This window comes from Pleurodeles waltl, chromosome 7, assembly GCF_031143425.1.
Source record: "Pleurodeles waltl isolate 20211129_DDA chromosome 7, aPleWal1.hap1.20221129, whole genome shotgun sequence".
In the NCBI taxonomy this organism is placed as follows: Eukaryota; Metazoa; Chordata; class Amphibia; order Caudata; family Salamandridae; genus Pleurodeles; species Pleurodeles waltl.
The window spans coordinates 153398319-153415371 of NC_090446.1; the positions used below are offsets into that span (position 1 = coordinate 153398319).

At 45.2% G+C, this 17053-nt stretch overlaps 1 protein-coding gene across 4 annotated transcripts in view; it reads right to left on the reverse strand.

Moving 5' to 3' along the window:
• Positions 1 to 17053, reverse strand: part of GNAS (GNAS complex locus) — a 788088-nt gene that overhangs the window by 407007 nt on the left and 364028 nt on the right. For 2 of the 4 annotated variants that reach the window (XM_069243433.1, XM_069243432.1), the window contains exons 1-2: positions 12292 to 12570; positions 201 to 273 (exon numbers count right to left, since the gene is read on the reverse strand). In XM_069243433.1, the coding sequence (XP_069099534.1) occupies positions 201 to 273; positions 12292 to 12430 (212 nt within the window). In that variant the 5' untranslated portion in view covers positions 12431 to 12570. Of the gene's footprint in view, positions 1 to 200; positions 274 to 12291; positions 12571 to 17053 lie in introns of those variants that run through there. The other 2 variants (XM_069243430.1, XM_069243431.1) reach the window with 1 other exon arrangement.

A 17053-nucleotide genomic window follows, 5' to 3' on the forward strand; every position in this document is an offset into this window, starting at 1 on the left:
AAACAACCAAAATTCACCAGTTCCGAATTTTGCCAAAGCCGCTAAAAAACGTTTTTGAACAGGGTTAGAGGACATCAACCTTACATAGTGTGACTTAGAAATTTTAATAACTTGGCACAGAAATTTAAATTCAATCAAGAGATATAACTTTACTGGAGTTATAAACACCCTACAAAGCAAAGAAATAAGAATATACTTACTCCGCATTAAAGCCATTGACATGCAAAATTCTCATCTGTTTTACAATTGTGCTTTTTCCAGATTCGCCAGCGCCTAAAAAACAGAAAAACAAAAGCAAGTATTTTTCTGAAAACTTAGAAAGGGAATGAATGGTCATTTAGTTTATTCTGATAAATTCACTTTTCCTAATCCACTGGAGGCTAATTCAATGCAGTTAATGCAAACAAGTACACCCTACTTGCACGGCAGCCTGCAAAGAACAAACCAACATCTGCAAGGGCACCATGTCTAAAGAACGGTTTAAATAAACGCTATACTGCTCTCCCACACATAAAAAAATAACCACACTACCCCAAACCAGTTGTAGTATTATCTGCAGATATTTAATTTACAAATGGCCACTGAAGCGTACCTTCATCAGCACAGTCTGCAGCACCACGGCACGTGTGCCGCTACGCTAGACAGGCGCTTTTCACGAAGATCGCTTTTCTTGGAAAGAAAAGCAGGACACACTGTAGGGAAGGCCAAGGGAGAGTGACTGCTGGGCTGAGAGCTCCTCCCTGCGAGGAGGAACCAGACCTTCGGCTATTGCAGAAATGCGGTAGTGAATGCAGCACTCATTGTAGGATGCCAGGCCTCGCTTTCCCGCAGATCGCTCACTCCGCACACGTCCATTTTGGACGTTCTGTTTTAGAATAATTTTGTTCGACACTGACATTCATGTACCAATGTCAGATCAAACTAAAAAAAACAGGGGGGGTGTTTTATAGGCGAGGCCTCCGGAAGTGAAAGAGCGTTGTCAACACGGGCACAGATATAGTGCTAGCGAGGCGCAGGTTTTTTTTTTTTTTGTATCCGAATGAAGGCCTTCAATTCAAAATAGAATCTGTCTCGATTATTCTCGCGAGAAGGAACAATATGATCAAATTGCAGATACTCCGGAATAAATATTGCTCGTTTTAAATGCCTCATAAATAATTTCTGTACGTGGCATTTAAATAGCTTGTCGGATGCTTGAACTAAGGCCCGATTTCTATAATCTTTCCTCTTTCCAACGTCTCTCCTTTCCTTCTTTACCCAAAAATACTAACGGCCACGAGCTAGAGTGACGTCACCGCGCGCACCAACGGGCGAGTGACGTCATACTAACGACCAGGATTGTCAGGGCAGTCACCATATTTGTGCCAGCAGCGCGCAGAGCCCAGCACCGGGATTAATGCTGTAAATGGTAAGATACCGAGCCCCTGCATTTGTTTAATTTTAAAGGGAGTGGCTGCACTTCTCTGCACTGCTGCAATAAACTGAATGGGAGAGTACCGGCACTTCTCTGGAGCAAAAAGGTACTCTGTAAACACCTCAAGGAGGGCACAGACAGACCTGTTTAATCCCTAGAAAGAAAACAAAAAATCTCCTCACACGCCTGTGATTCGGCAATCCTCATGTACACGGTGTCAGAGGGCCGTAGCCTTTGAACTAAGTCTAGAACTTATGTTTGTTTAGACTACTCAGTAAGGCTTTCACTGTAAGGCTGACCTAGTCTCTCTCACCTATATGCACGCGCGCACCACAAATATGACTTTCCACAGCTTAAAAATAACGTGGTCTTCGCTCCTCGGTGACAGGTATTTCGAGTTTTGTAAACCTGGAGGTGCTGTTCTCCTTCAACGAAGCACCTCAAAATGCCTGTGGATATACAGCGAAGGCAGAAATCCTCAACACAAAGGTGCACCTACCAGGGTACTCACATTTGATAACCGAAACAGACACTCGCTGTTCTTTGAAAGTCTTACCCTGCAACCTAACAACGCCTCGCGTCTCCTGCATCGTCTATTGTATCACTATACGTAAATCCGTCTAACAAACAGAATTCCGAAAGCATTTTTTAAAATAAAAAAGGTCAAACATTTAAAAGGCTGTGATTTTCGCAAATTAACTGTAGTCAATAAACAATTTCTACAAAATTATTATCATTAATAAAAACGTAAATCTGATATGGTCTTCATAACAAACCCTACACTTATCTTAACTCTTTCAACGCTCCCTCACTCTAAAAGTCAAGTCATCCCTGTTTAGGCTTCGAAGATACAACACGTGCAATACTTCCAGGGATTGTGTCCTTCTAGAACCTCCCTATAATAAAGATTCTCTCGGGACCCAATAATTCTTTTGAGAAAGTGCCATAAATGTGTGCTGTTGAGGCCAAGGTAGTAAGCGAAGTCGGCATGGTAGTAAAGAAAGCCGCTTTACATCAAGCTGGCAATCATTTCACTAACAGGAGACCAATATAAAGGAAGGCACTTTGGTAATTCTGCACACTCATGAAAGGCGAATGTGGGAAATCAACCATAATTCCGGAAGAGCATTACCCAAACTGGAATTCAAAAAGAAGCCCCATCTCATCACTTTTGAAATCAACCTCCACAAGATAAAAAAAATGGCTCTAGAACCAACGAGGAAATAAGTTAAATATGTATTTCTTCATTTTCAGGACGAACATATCAGTTTTAGATTTTTCAATATTTAAAAAAAAGTACGTTAATCTCGAATTAAGTTTTAAACAAACAAAACTCAAGCACACAAATTTTGCCTGAGACATGGAAATAAAACCACGTACCACAGAAGGAAAATACATTTTACGCTTGGTCATCTATAGTAAAAAAAGAAATGACAGAAAGTGAGAAATACCCAAAAGATAAATAAGGAAGAACACAAGAAGAGAGTCCACATTCATCTTTTGCACTCCGCTGTTTATATAAAGTTAACAGAACCATTTCAGACAGTCAAGGCTTTTAAGAACACTATTGTGCCAAAAGCGTCATGTAGGTTTTCCAGGTTCATTGCCGGAAACAGATTCAAGCACACTGAAATAGATACACTGCCCATATAGGTAACCAGTTCTATCCAATGGTAAGGGAATAGAGATACAATTTTGGACTACCAGGCCTTCAAGCTTCACCTGGACAATAAATGGTTTATTAATAGGCTGACAGGGCCTTTGCCAACAATAGAAAATTGGCATTCGAAAATCGCTTGAAATCTTCATTAGTGATCCATTTTACAAAGGGAAATAAAAGCACAACCTTCAAACATGAAAGGGCAGTACTAATATTCGAAATGAATATGTCTGACTTGGTATAAATTCGCTGCAAGAGATGCGGAGACTAATGTCAAAGAAACAATATCTACAAGAATGGTTGATGCATTAAGATACTAAATTTGCACACACCTCGGAGAGCTAAGAGACTAAACCACTCACTAGTACAAGAACTAAAGTGAGAATTTTAGGTACATTTTAAATACTGCAACACCAAATGGTACATGCATGCCTTACAGATAACCAAACAAGATCAAAAGGGTACATCAAGGTAAGAGAGTTGCGTGATCCGAAGTGGAAACTAGAAATCCTTCAAAGGATTACAAATAAAACCATGTGGCAGTGTTCGAAACAAGAGATAAAAAGGAGAGAACTGGATATGGAGGAATAGAGTAATAAAACAGGTAAACATGCAGTTAGTGCATCAGATGCATCAGATGCACCGTTAAACCAGAGCAAGGATCACAGTAAAACATTGCAGTACTCGCAAGATCAGAGAAAATCTAAGCGGAGGTGGTCAATTTCATCTCAAAATTCTGACCCATTAGACCTAAAAAGTGAATATATATATTTTTAAAATAAATTTAAAATATACATTACTAAGTACACAGAATTTACAGCACAGTAGTGCCGTAAGTTTTGCCTGGGACTTTCTATTTGCTGAGCCACTGATATGGAAGTCGCTCGCCACAATACCCATGAATTATAGTGTCGGTGGAGGCTTATGCTCAGCTTCCAAGCTGGGGCATTTGCCATTCCAAAATGTTGACACCCTGCTGTAGAAAACAAAGACCCTGCAACAGGCCATCAGAGGCATTTTTCAAACTTTTTTATACAAATTCTGAGAGAACTCTGCTTACTGGGTCATATTAGTAAGCGACACATTCACTTCATGACAGGCAGTTCCAGGTCTCCACACGTCTCATATGTGCCCTTCAGAGTGCTCATTTCATGTACTATTGGGTGCCCAGGCACCAATCTCTCTGAAGGGAGCACATATCTTTACAAGCCATAAGTAGCCAATGACTGTTCGGTTATCTTGCATGATACCCATGTAGTTAATGTGAGTCCGATCCAAGATCCCTTCCTCATGCAAATTACTCTATCACCCTTCGCAGCAGGAATTACTCTTCAAATTTTATTGGTCAAACTTCCATGCCAACGTACACGCCACCCTTGCTCTTCAACCTTTTGCACATATGCAAGGAGAGAGTTCTGCTCTTCAATCTTCACTTCCGCTTTACGTTTGTTCAGTCCAAGATACAGTTAAACCTCCCTGAAACAAATATCAGAAATTTACCACAGCATAAGAATTAGAGATTGCACTCCCCTTAAAATTGATTTTCTCACAAGAAATTCTGGGTGGTTTGCTCAGCATACCACGTTTCACCTCTATGAACGTAAACGCCAAGCTTTGCAACCAAAGGCATATACACCAGCCAGGCATGATAATTACAGAACTATTGAGAGTAAAATGCCACAAAGATCAAAAACATAGAACGATTCTAAATGTATGTACACCGGAGTCTAAGAGTGGTTTGTTAACATTAGTGCCCACCTGCACCCATGTCAATCAATTCAAAAGTCAGTGTTGCATCGTTTCATAGCACTATACTAATGTGATCTGACTCCTGTGAAATAGGTTTTACACCTTATACTATGCTGAATTTATCAAGGACAGTATGTGCGATCTGCTTTCGAAGCAGAAGAACCTGCAATATATGCATTATGAAGTGGTCAACTTTGCTCTGCAGGCCAAGGTGCCTATAACAACTATTTATGCATAAAGTGAAGGTCAGAGTTTCAAATCTAAATTCCAGGAGTCCCATAAACGAGTCCCAATGAACTGGATAACAGTACATTCTGGTATCTATAGCACTTCTCAACCACAAAAGTGTTGCATGGAACTAAATGAAATACGCGTTTCAACATCTTTTAATGTCTACAACAGAGAAATAACCATTACGGCATGTCAAAAGATACACAGGTGCATTCCGCCTCCTATAGTAGCTATCCATGTTCCCCCAACTATTGAGCTCCTCATCTGCTCCACTGCTGTGTTTACGCGTGGTCCATGCCTGCACCTGTATCCTGCTAACATTGCCGACCCAAGACTCTGCTAAACACAGCCCAAGAGAGCTTGCATGGTATCATAGTAGACAGGTAACTCTTTTTTACCCAAGTGCGCACGGTCCAAACAAACCCAAAGCCTAGCATATCAGGTGTGTGAACTGTGGAGGGGCACTCCTACTGCATTCTACACAGGAAGTTTTGATCAAGTCTGCAGGTATTTTGGGACCTGTCATCAATGTCCACCTGCCGCTCAATATACTGCCAGGAAAGGAAGCCCCATAACTTATCTATTCTCAATGCCATTCCACCCAGCCAGCCAGCCCCTTCCAATTTTAAATTACAACAAGCCTTCTCCATATTCGATCATACAGTATTATCCTTCAGCCTTACCTCCAAGTCAGTCATACACACTAGTCTTGCTTCAACAGATTTCTAAAGATACCAATGTGATGGCTCCAATTGTGTCAGAAGTAGTACCTCTCAGGAATCTGCACGAGGACATTATACTTTTAAGCTTCCTAAATTAGTTCTCATCAGGGCCCTCAACTAAAGTACCTCATAATCTACTCAATTTGCAAATGCTACGTTTGTCTTTAAACCATGGTGAATTGCTTTTCTGCAGGCTCTCCATGCACAGCTTCTCCTTTGTCTAACCATACCACACTTAGCTCAGCCTCTTACACTTGCTTCTACCTATCATGCAGCCTACCTCATTCTCAGTTTCGGCCTGAACTTAATATCAGGAGCAACAGGTGATATTTTAACACCATTCAAACCACAAAGCCTGACAATGCCTTTCCACAATGGATTGCCCTACAAGTATCTAGCTCCAATGCCTAATCCAAATCAAAAGTAAGTGAAAAATGCACCAACTGGCACGTCACCAAGTTTCGGAAACCCTTCTATATCTCTACCTTGGACTTGCTAAGTACCAATGACACTGCTGTGGACTTAAGACTCCAATCATAGCCACATGTCACTTGGGTACACACTTAGCTCGTCCCTTCTCACCTTACTCTACTAATATGTTTTCACACTCTTGGCTTTCCGCTTTCTCCATCTCATACAAACCTTGCATCTCATTACCACATCAACCACATGCCACTAGGTCCCTTCCACATTTGTGGGACAATGCCAGATGTCACGCAAACTTCTAAATCCTTGGGATGTTAAAAAAAAAAAAAACACACACGCACACAAACAAAAACAAAGGAGAGAAGTATGAAAAAATATTTTTAGCACTCCGGCGGATACTTTGTTTGCTGAAAGTTAAATATTTTTAGAGCTACCCTGAAATGAAAGAAGGTGCTCTTCTCGGGAAATCTAGTTCAAGGCACAGCCAGAAGCATAGCAAAATTCAAATACGTCCAATTGCAATAAAGTCATGCCACTGAAATACTGAGCAGCCCTCAAAATCAGGCGAACTTTGAGTTGGAATGGAGAAATATTTCACCAAATAAGAGAAGTGCATAAATGTACGAAGCACTATGCTTGGCAGACGAGATAAAGATGAAGCGACCATAAGCCATCTGGGAAGAATGCTTGCCAAGTCAAGATATGAAAATCTTATGTCAAGCATCTTTGAGCATTCGGAATGCAATTGCCATTTCTGCTGCATTAAAAAGGAACATTTCTTTACACACCGTTTGACTTACTGAACTCTACAAAAGCTAAGCAGAATTTAGAAAAATCAAAGAGGTGTGAATTGAACCGAAGGAGAGAGAAAATGTTATTTATCCTCAGTAAAGCAAAAATAAGTGTTAATTAATGTTTAATTTCATTTTACTAGCATGACAAAAGATCATCAAGAAAGTGATATCACCGAAAATACCATCAGCTACAACTGGTTACGAGTAGAGTGGTCATATAAATGGGATGGCTACAACAACCAAAATAAGACTAGGAAAAATGAAAGAAAAAAAAATAGTTTTGGAGTTAACATGCGATTTCGGCACAAGGTGTAGGGTCTTCCACACCAGAAAGAGTCCAATGATTACATCCACAAAGATACCTAAAACCCACACCCCAAAGTGGAGACAAAGTAGCAGCCAATAAATAATAAACTGCATCTCAAAAACGCAATTCTATCAGACACTGATACAGAAAGAATGAGATAGATATATATGCATTGTGTGGTGATGATGAGGACAGCAGTCAGAGTTCCACTTTGCGTTTCGCAGGATATCCTAAATGACCCAAAGAGCTGTGCCACCAGCTAGCCCATTTCAACAAGGGAATCTGATTGTTAACATTTCACTTTAAATGCCGGATTGGAAGGTAGCGAGATGAAATAAGCCCCAGGAAGCAACACATTGTTTTACCAGTAATCAGAAGGTAAATCTATTTTTTGTTAAATTGTACCCTCAATGAAATCATGATATCAGACAGCCAAACATGTCTTAACATGGTCCAAAGTTGCATAGTGTTGATGTCCGGATCTAAATTGCACATAAAGTGTTTTTTGTTTGTTTGTTTTTTAAACGAAGAAGTTTCAGTGTTAATTCATTTGAAATAACTGATCAGGGTCAGGGTTTTTGGAGTCTAGTAAGATGCTTAAGAGTCCTTGCTTGAGCTACAGATGAAAAAAGACCAGCTGAAGAAGGTCAAAAGGGTAATCGTGAGATCCTGCTTCACTCATTCATTTATCTTACTAAGCACTGTCGCTGGACAGTTCGTTTGCTTGCAAATTGCGCCAGGCAATCTTCTACAAGTGATGAGAAGTGTTTTCCCTCTAAATTATGTAACCCCACCAATGTTTTACTTGACTCTTAAAAGCCTATTTTCCATTCCTCTACCGTTGCCCACTCTCTGGCTCACTGCATATCTTAGTGATCTCAACATCAAACTATGCTCTTCAGGGCAGGCCTGCTACAGATCCCTTCCACAGTTAAGACCCTCCACAGCCATCAGGGCACGGTCATCTTCAATGTTTCGTCCTACCAACAAAAAGACAAGCTAGAAAAACAGGCAGTTTTGGTGAATAAATTTAGTGTGCTGCTGGTGTTGTAGGGTGCTCTATACAGGCGCTGCTCTCCACCTAAACTTGGGAACTACCCAGAATTATCTGCATCTTTTTTGCATTTGTGACCCTACCCAGCATCAATTGGTAGCTGCATTCTTCCACTCTCTGCCCATCTGATAAACAACTATTGCTACTTTTTCCGTCCCATCTCAGGAAATCTATGTTATCTACAGCAACTGAACGTTTAAATGTTTCTCCATCATCCAGCCAATTAATATCCTCGCTTTGGGACAAATAATCTACACACAATGGCTAACTGAGAACCATCTCTTGAGGCAGCACACACAGCACAAACCAGGGCAGGCACAAGAACCAGGTACGTTACTAATTTTAGGAAATGACCATCAACAAGCCCCACTGCACGTCACTTAACTATAAACCAGGAAAACTAGACAGTGAGAATCAGCTCTACTCCCTGCTCACTCTTCTGCCACTTATCTAGATACTGGTTATATGAACCAGTGTGGGCTTTCTTCCACATGTGGTAGGAGGTAACCCACACATTTAAAAGCTCCCTCTAACTTAAATCTTACCCACATTAGACAGCATTAATCCCAAAGGATTCACCAATCATATCTTATTTTAGTCACCCATCAGATGCATCTCTCATGGTTCACCCATAAGCAGCAGCAGCCAACATTATTTACACTTTACAATGGAAAATGCATATTGAGCTTGTGTGACATATGCTTGTTGCTGGTACAGTGACTGCAAGTAGCGTGCACTCCCCTCGAGGCATGGCCTTACCCGGTAAAGCGTCTCCTCCCAAGGCAGCCCTTACAAACTAGCAGTAAGCTGTGGTGTCCCTTCTGGCCATGGGCCAAGCCTCAACAAAAAGCAGTGTGCATGTCCCCTCAATTGGCATCTACTAAAAAGAGATAGAGAATATGTATCCTTTCTATATACCTCAAAGAGGGCCTTGCTCCCTTTACCTTCATGTAGCAGGTAGATCATAGTTGTCCAGTGCTACAATAAATAGCTATAGTATTTGTTAAGGCCACGCAATCCCTTCCACCAAGCAGGGGCTGGAGTCACGTTCACAGACTATAAGGAGTCCATCCGGGAACCTGGATGATGTCCACTACCACAACACCATCCGTAGCAAGCTCGCATTAAACAAGCGGGTCTCACCGCTATCTAAAAGGCACTGCTGCACTTATTCAGCAGCAACAGGTACTGCATGCCTCCTCCTCCAAATCACTTAGTCACGAACAGTAGGCGGAACAATTGACTCATGTCCTGCAAACCAAAAAGGTGAATCCATCTTTATGGGCAGCAAGTTAACTTCTCCTTATATTAACCAGCAGCAGAGGGCCAGACGGCCAAGTCCTTTCTGCTTTATTTTTTTTTATTTTTAAATAGCTTTTTGAATTCTTTGGTACAATGTGATTTCTACTGCTTTTTATCCTTATCTGTGAATTGTACTATTTCCATTGCAAATACACATGTTCTGGCCTTCTAAATCTATTGTCCTGCTAATGGCCCTTTCAATTACCTGGCATTGAAATGCCTTAACCATCAAACCATTTTGAACTGGGAATAAATACCTCTTCAAATTTCTAGAGTGTTGTGTCCTAAATTTGAACAAACTACTGGGACCCCATTGGTCATAGGTTTCTAGCTTCACACACAGCTGGTGCTCTTTCTTTGAGCACAGTGTGATCCACTCTGTGCACAAGAGTACTTTTGTCACTTGGCTTCTGGATCTGCTTGCCAGTAACCAGGTGAATAAACTGCTTTTCAAAGTGCATTTGTTTAGGCTGCTCTTTGTACGCTTTTCTGGGATCAATTTTTGTTCCCAATAATTAACATTTTTGAAAAGTTCACTGTCTAGACTAAGTAACCGATCTCTATGCTGCTGCTGTTTTAGGTTTTAAAAAATTACACCCAATGAAGTAGCAAGATCCCTCAAGCCACAGCAGGTGACGGGAAACGCTGCTGTACCAACCATTGTACCCATAAGCCTGGGAAAGCCAAAATCCATTTGTTTGATCAAGAGATGTTAGTGGGCAGCCCAAGTAGAAAAGTTCCTGTATCTCACTTGTGCAACTCGTAGGAAACGTGTACTCTTCCTTAACAGGTGTATGATCCCTCAGCAGCTGCAAACGATGCTGTCCCCTACACAGAAGTAAACCAGGTGCACACCAGGCAAACATTATAACCCCATTATATACTTTACTTAACAACCTTTGCAACTTTGTTTTTTTTGCGGCTTTAACAGCAGGAACCATCAAGCCCACTCCAGCTTGACCTGCAACAGCAGGGAGTGGGTTCCCTCAAATCCAACGGAAAGTGACGACATCCCAACTTATCCAGCAACATGCAAAATACACCTTTAAAAGTATCAGCAGGAGGCCATGTTGCCACTCGCTGAGACGCAAGATCCTCTTATCACAAGTGTAGGGTGTTTCCCTTCAACAAGTAGCAATAGAAAATGCACATAAACCTTAAGCCAGCAGGCAGCATGTGTCACGCTACCAAGAGGGTACATCCCCTTTGTCCAGAATGCACACCACCTCTTACACGTCGAAAGGAAATGACCTCTCTGCCAACTTGTGACCCAGAATACTGGACTCAGGTTTGCTGAAGCAACCATTTAAGGTTAACAGCAGGTGGCATAACTTACAGTCCAAGAGGCAAGATGCAGCTTCCCCCCCCTCCCCCCCAGTCACGAGCAGACAGCGAGTGCATGCCCAGTCGTCAAATAGGCAATACTCACCAGTACAGAAAGGTGTCTCTCCTGGTTGCCTAGCAGCAGCCTGTACCCCTTCCCAAAAACAGCAAGTAGCCTACCTTCTGCCTCATATTTGATGATACCACCCCGACCTAAGCTCAGTAATCAGCACAGGGTGCTGACACGCCATGATGCAGCGGCAGCCTGGGCTGGAAAATTAGGGGTCCTTATGTATTTGTCCCTAAAGTTACTGACAATCTTATTAAGCAACAGGTTGTATGTGCCCCATCTAGGCAAAATAAGGAACTGGAGACAACCAAACCCGGTAGTCAGCATCTATTCACTTACTCAGCAATGAAAGGCAGCGTGTCCTCTTACCCTGCACCTCAAAGCAACAAGTGCCCCGTGCACAGGACAAGCAGGTGGTGCATGCACCCTCACCCAACAAACGGTAGGTGGATTGTGAACACTTACCCAGCAGCAGACAGTGCCAGCACAATAAGTTAAAGAATCAGGAAGTGTGCGCGCCCTCACCTAGTCGCAGCTAGCCTACATGAATGTGATCCCCACCTCACCCCTTAGACATCAAGCAGCAGGAAGGATGTACCCGCTTAACTTACAGAAGGAAGTGGGTGACCCATCATAGCACCATGTACTGTGTACTCCATTACACAGCAGCAGGTGGCCAACAGTGTGCATGCTGTACAGCAAGCGGGGTGCGTCTACAGTCAGAAGAAAACACTGAGATTCCCATCCATTACTCAACATCAAGGCTGTGTGTTCCCCTTACCGAAGCAGACGGCTATACCCCAGTGTGCTGACATAATACATGCTCCCTGAGGCAATTAACCCTTCTGAATGGCCACCCTATGCTGCCTCGTCAATTCACCCCCACCCGGCTATCTTCTTCTATGGAAACAACATTGGTTGTGCTCGGCCATCCTCCTATCAATGAGGCCCCCAAACCTTCCCAGGTGTACCCCCACCCCAAAAAAAAAAATACATCTATGAGAGTCTTTATCAAGGATGCCTACAGCCCCCAGGAGTAGCAGGCAGCGCCCCCAGCTTTCAACCAGTGCCTCTCTCCTGGCCGTTCCCTGTCGCAGGCGGTGCCCTATTACCCTCCCCGATATAGAGCGGGTTTAAGCAGTGACTTTCTTCTGTCAAACCCAGTCGCAGGCCCTGCCCCATTACATTACCACCAGCGGCCCCCGAGCCCCTCCACCCAAGGTTGGCACCCCCTCTTACCCAGCAGAAGCAGGCGGTGCGTGGCCCGATAGACCTGCTTGTCCTTCTGCAGCTGCTTCTCGATCTTCTTGTTGGCCTCTCGCTGGGCCTTCTCCTCGTTGCGCTGGTCCTCGGTCTTGCTGTTGCCCAGGCACCCCATGCTGCCCGGGGGAAAGGGCCGGGGCGGCGGACTGCAGCGAGAGCCGGGGGCAGAGGGCCGCGGGGAGAGGGGGCAGGGGAGCGGCGGGAGCGGCCGGGCCTCTTCCTGTCAGCGGCGGCGGCGCCTCCTCCCGGCGCCTCGCACGGGCCCGCGGCTCCCTCCTCCTCACCAACACCCTCTTTTTCGTATTTTTTTTTTTTTTTTTCAAAAAATGATTTTCCACCTTCTGTGCCCAAACTACTAACAAACGTGTGCCATATTACGTATTTACAAAAAAATAGACCAAACCCCTTCACCTCTGCTTAATTTTTAGCCCTACAATAATGCAATCTCTGGGCCCGGTCCCCAAAACGTCTAGGGGTGACAAACGCACACAAAAAAGAGAAGCTTGAATGGAGTGAACTGACTCACGCCGGGGCAAGGGCCTCTACCGCCCCACCGCTTTCGAGGGTCCCCCTTCGCCCTTACTGAACCCCGAGCAGACTGCACCGATTTCCGCCCTGTAAGTGCCCCCTCTTCTCCTGGGGAAAGGGCCCCCTCCTTACCGAGATGCACCGGGAAGGGGGGGTCCGGCGAGCGGACGCCCAGAGATCCCCAGCCTGACGGTGCCTCCCCTCAATTAAAAAAAAATAATAATAATAATAAACACCACCAAAATACAAGAAAACAGGGGCTGGCCCTCCCCCGGCGAAAATGCACCCCCAATCTCTTAGGGAAGGCCTACAGGGCTCGGCTCCAGCCCGCGGCCTCGGGTTTTTTCCCCCCTTCTCTGGCAGGAAAAATAGGATCCAAGTTTCTGCTCAGAGCATTTTCTCCGCCGAGGCTGGGCCCGGGCTCGAGGATATATCGAATATTTCGGAAATATTCGGCCGCCCTCCTGCCCGTCCTTCGGCCTCTCGTTTCCTCTTCCTCCTCGGGCGCTTTCCTTCCGTGCAGGCCCCTCTTTTTCCCGGGATTTCAGGCTGCCGTCTCCCCCTTGCTTTTTTCCAGCCCCTTTTCCACCCCCTCCTCGGGGTCTGCTCCGGGTGTATTCGGCGCCCTCGTCGGTGCCCTGCGGAGGCTTCGGCTGCTTCTCGGCGGGGGTGTCGGCTCCCCCTGCTCCCCGCCCCCCAGGAGCCCGGTTTATTGGGGTTCGATTCCTTCTATTCTGGGGCGCATTTTCTCATGGTTTTTTTTCCCTTCATGTATTGAAGTGGAGCGGAGACAGCGAGAGGAACGGGGTGGGGCGAGCGGGCCTCACTGAACCATGGGAACTAAAACATGCACATGATACAGCGTCACCGCCGAGGGAGGGGCGGGGGTGGCGGGGAAATACAGGGTAAATACCGGGGTAAATACCAGCAGAAGGGAGGAGAGGGCTGAGGAGTGGCTCCCTAACCCCGGGGCAGTGCAGTGTGCCCGACGACACCAGCGAGAGTGGAGAGGGGCCCAAGAAACGCATGGGACACGCAGGAGAGGGGCATGAAGGGCAAATATAGGAAGAACACTATAGCCAAACACAGGGCAAATACCGGCGGAAGAGAAGAATTTGCCGGTGGAGGGGGATAGACAAAGTGAACAGTGCCTATCGTTACCAGCGACTGTGAAGATCGTAATATGAAAGACATGGCACACGCAGGGGGAGGGCATGAAGGGCAAATAAAGGGAAGCCCCCATAGGCACGTACTGGACAGATACCGGCAAAGGAAAGGAACTTGGTGGGGGGTGAGGGGGGGGTGGTCGGTTGGGGGTAAAATAAGTGAAGGATGCTCATCATCACCAGCGAGTATTGGGAGGCAGATATGAAGCACATGGTGGAGGGAACAGGAAGGGCATTTGCAGGGGAACCACCATAGGCAAGTACATGGTAAATACCAGGTGTAAATACCGGCGGAGGGGGGAGGAACGAGGGTGGCTTGTTGATCTAGGGAAACTGAGACGTGCCTATAGCCTACAGCACAGGGGGGAAAAGGAGAGTGGAGCAATACATGGCCCGTGCTGGTGGTAGCAGATAGGGCAATTGCAGGGGTAAGTACTGGGAGTAAGTGCAGGAGTGAGATAAAGGGGACGGAGGGAAACGTTATAATTTATGTAAAGTGAAACATACCCATCACCAGAAGCAGTGGGCACGGGGTTAGGGGAATATTGGGCTCATTATGCGAGGAACACGAAGGGGAAATGAAGGGTAAATACAATGGTTAAGAAATTCGCAAAATGCAAAATCGGATGTGCCCATCATCATCGAGAGTATAAAGGGCTTGGTGTAATGCAGGACACGTGCTTGGAGGGAGCAAGTAGAATAAATACACGAAGTAAATAACAAAAAGGGAATAGGTGGGAGGGCTTATTCGTATACGAACATTGTCAATGGCAGTAGTGAAGCGAGAGGTGGGCAAGTATAGAACACATATCATGAGAGAGGCCTAAGGGCAAGTAAACACCACACGCTGAAAGGTTAAATAGGGCTGAGTGGAACCACTGATTTTTGGGACATGGAACCTGTTTATCGCCACCAACAAGAGTGGAAAGTGAATGTGCAAATACAGACACACATATTGAGAGAGGGTAGGAGGGGTTAATACCAGGAGAATGGGGAAGAGGTCAGAGGAGGGCTTGCTCAACAATGGTAACTAAAATATGCTCCTCGTCAAGAGTCAGCGGTAACTGGTGTGGGGAAATGCAAGACACACACTAGGAGGGGGCCGAAAGGGCAACTACTGGGAGAGGAGTAAGGGGGCTGTGGGGGAGTCGCTGCCGAGGAGAACTGAAACGTTGTCATTCTCATCTCACGGAACCATAGGAACTAAGCACACACAAGGTAAAATGATGGAAAGAGGCATGTGAAATACCGGGTAAATACCAGGAAAGGGAAAAGAGTTGGGAAGTAAATACACGGGTGAGTGATGCATAACAGGCACATCTAAACCACGAGAACCGAAAGATGTCCCTGATACCGACTCACCACAAAATTAGTGGGCAAATCTGGTATAGGATAAATACCAGGCGAGGGATTAAAGTGGCGTTCAGTGAAATGCTGGGCAAATTAGGGAAATACAACATACGTACCAAGTAAGGCACGTGTTGCTCAATTAAACTAAAACATATACGAGATAAAGGATAATCACTTATAAAGGAAATTGGGTTAAAGGGAAATACATCTTAAATATATCAGGGATAAATGGATCTGTGGATATAGGTCCCAATGATCCACGTGGAGTATGCAGGCACCAGGCATGTTATCACAAGTAAAACAAGCATTGGCAAAGCCAATAGGTCTCGCCTATACAAGAGCTATTGGCAATGTGTTTTGCTATCTTGCACACCAATGTAGCTGCTCTTCAGCACGGCTAAACGTTAGTGGCATGGAGTGTCAGAGTGGAGTGGGGGAGTAGTGTGTTCTAAAGTTGATTTGTTGGGGTGTCGTAGAGTGGAGTAGGGGGAGTAGAGTGTCGTAGAAGGGGGTAAAGTTCAGTTGCAGAGAATGTCGTAGAGTGGTGTGAAACAGGGTGGAGTGGGTTGCAGTGGACTGAGGTAGCGGGGTGGATTGGATTGGGGTAGATTAGATTGGGATAGAGTGGGGCGGATTGGGTGGGGTGGTTTGGTGTGGGGTGACTTGGATTGAAATGAGTGAGTGGACGGGTGGATTCAAGTGGGGTGGATTAGATTGGATTGATAGGGGTGGGGTTGATTGAATTGGAGTGAAGTGGGGTGGGTTGGAGTGGTATGTATTAGATTGGACTAGAGTGCATTGGAGTGGGGTAGATTGGACTGTAGTAGGGGGATTGGATTGAGGTGGGGTGGACAGAACTGGTGTGGGGTGGACTGGGATATGGTGGGGTGGAATGGATTGGGATAGAGTGAGGTGGATTGGAATAGAGAGGGGTGGGTTGCATGAGTGAGGTGGATTGAGGTGTGGTGGGCTACACTGGGATGGGTTGAATTGGAGTGGGGTGGATTAGATTGAAGTGAGGGTGTTGTATTTGATTGGGGTGGATTGGAGTGGAGTGGGATGGTGTGGAGCGGGGTGTGGTTTACTGGAGCGAGGTGGTGTTGATTGGAGTGGGGTGGATTGGAGGGGGGTAGGCTGGATGGATTGGATTAGAGTGCGTTGGACTATACAGGGTTGGGGTGGGTGGACTGGAGTGGGCTGTATTGGGGTGTAGTGGATTGAGAGAGAGTGGACTGGGTTGGATCTGGGTGGGGTGGATTAGAGTGGATTGCACTGAGGTGAGGTGGATTGGCATGGAGTGGATTGTATTGGTGTTGGGTCCACTGGGGGGGGGGTGGACTGGATTGAGTGTGGTGGATTGAACTGAGTGGGGAGAATTGGATAGTGGTGGGGGAGGATTGCATTGGGGTGGACTGGATTGGATCGACTCTAATAAGACGTACAGGATTGTAATGTGGGAAAACATCTGCAGTAACGACGTATGGTTAAAAACACAGCAGATGTGTTAAATTGCTAATCCGAGCAGCAGTGTGGGTCGGGTGTTACTGGGGAGAAAGTCACATCCATATGATGAAAAGAGAGAAGAAAATTGTTTAACCTGGAATTGTATCAGTGATGCGGTGGTAAAAAGGCACAAAGCTATAGAGAACATTAGTAGTATAAGAGCATGCAGGGGAGGGGTAGATAAAAAGTCA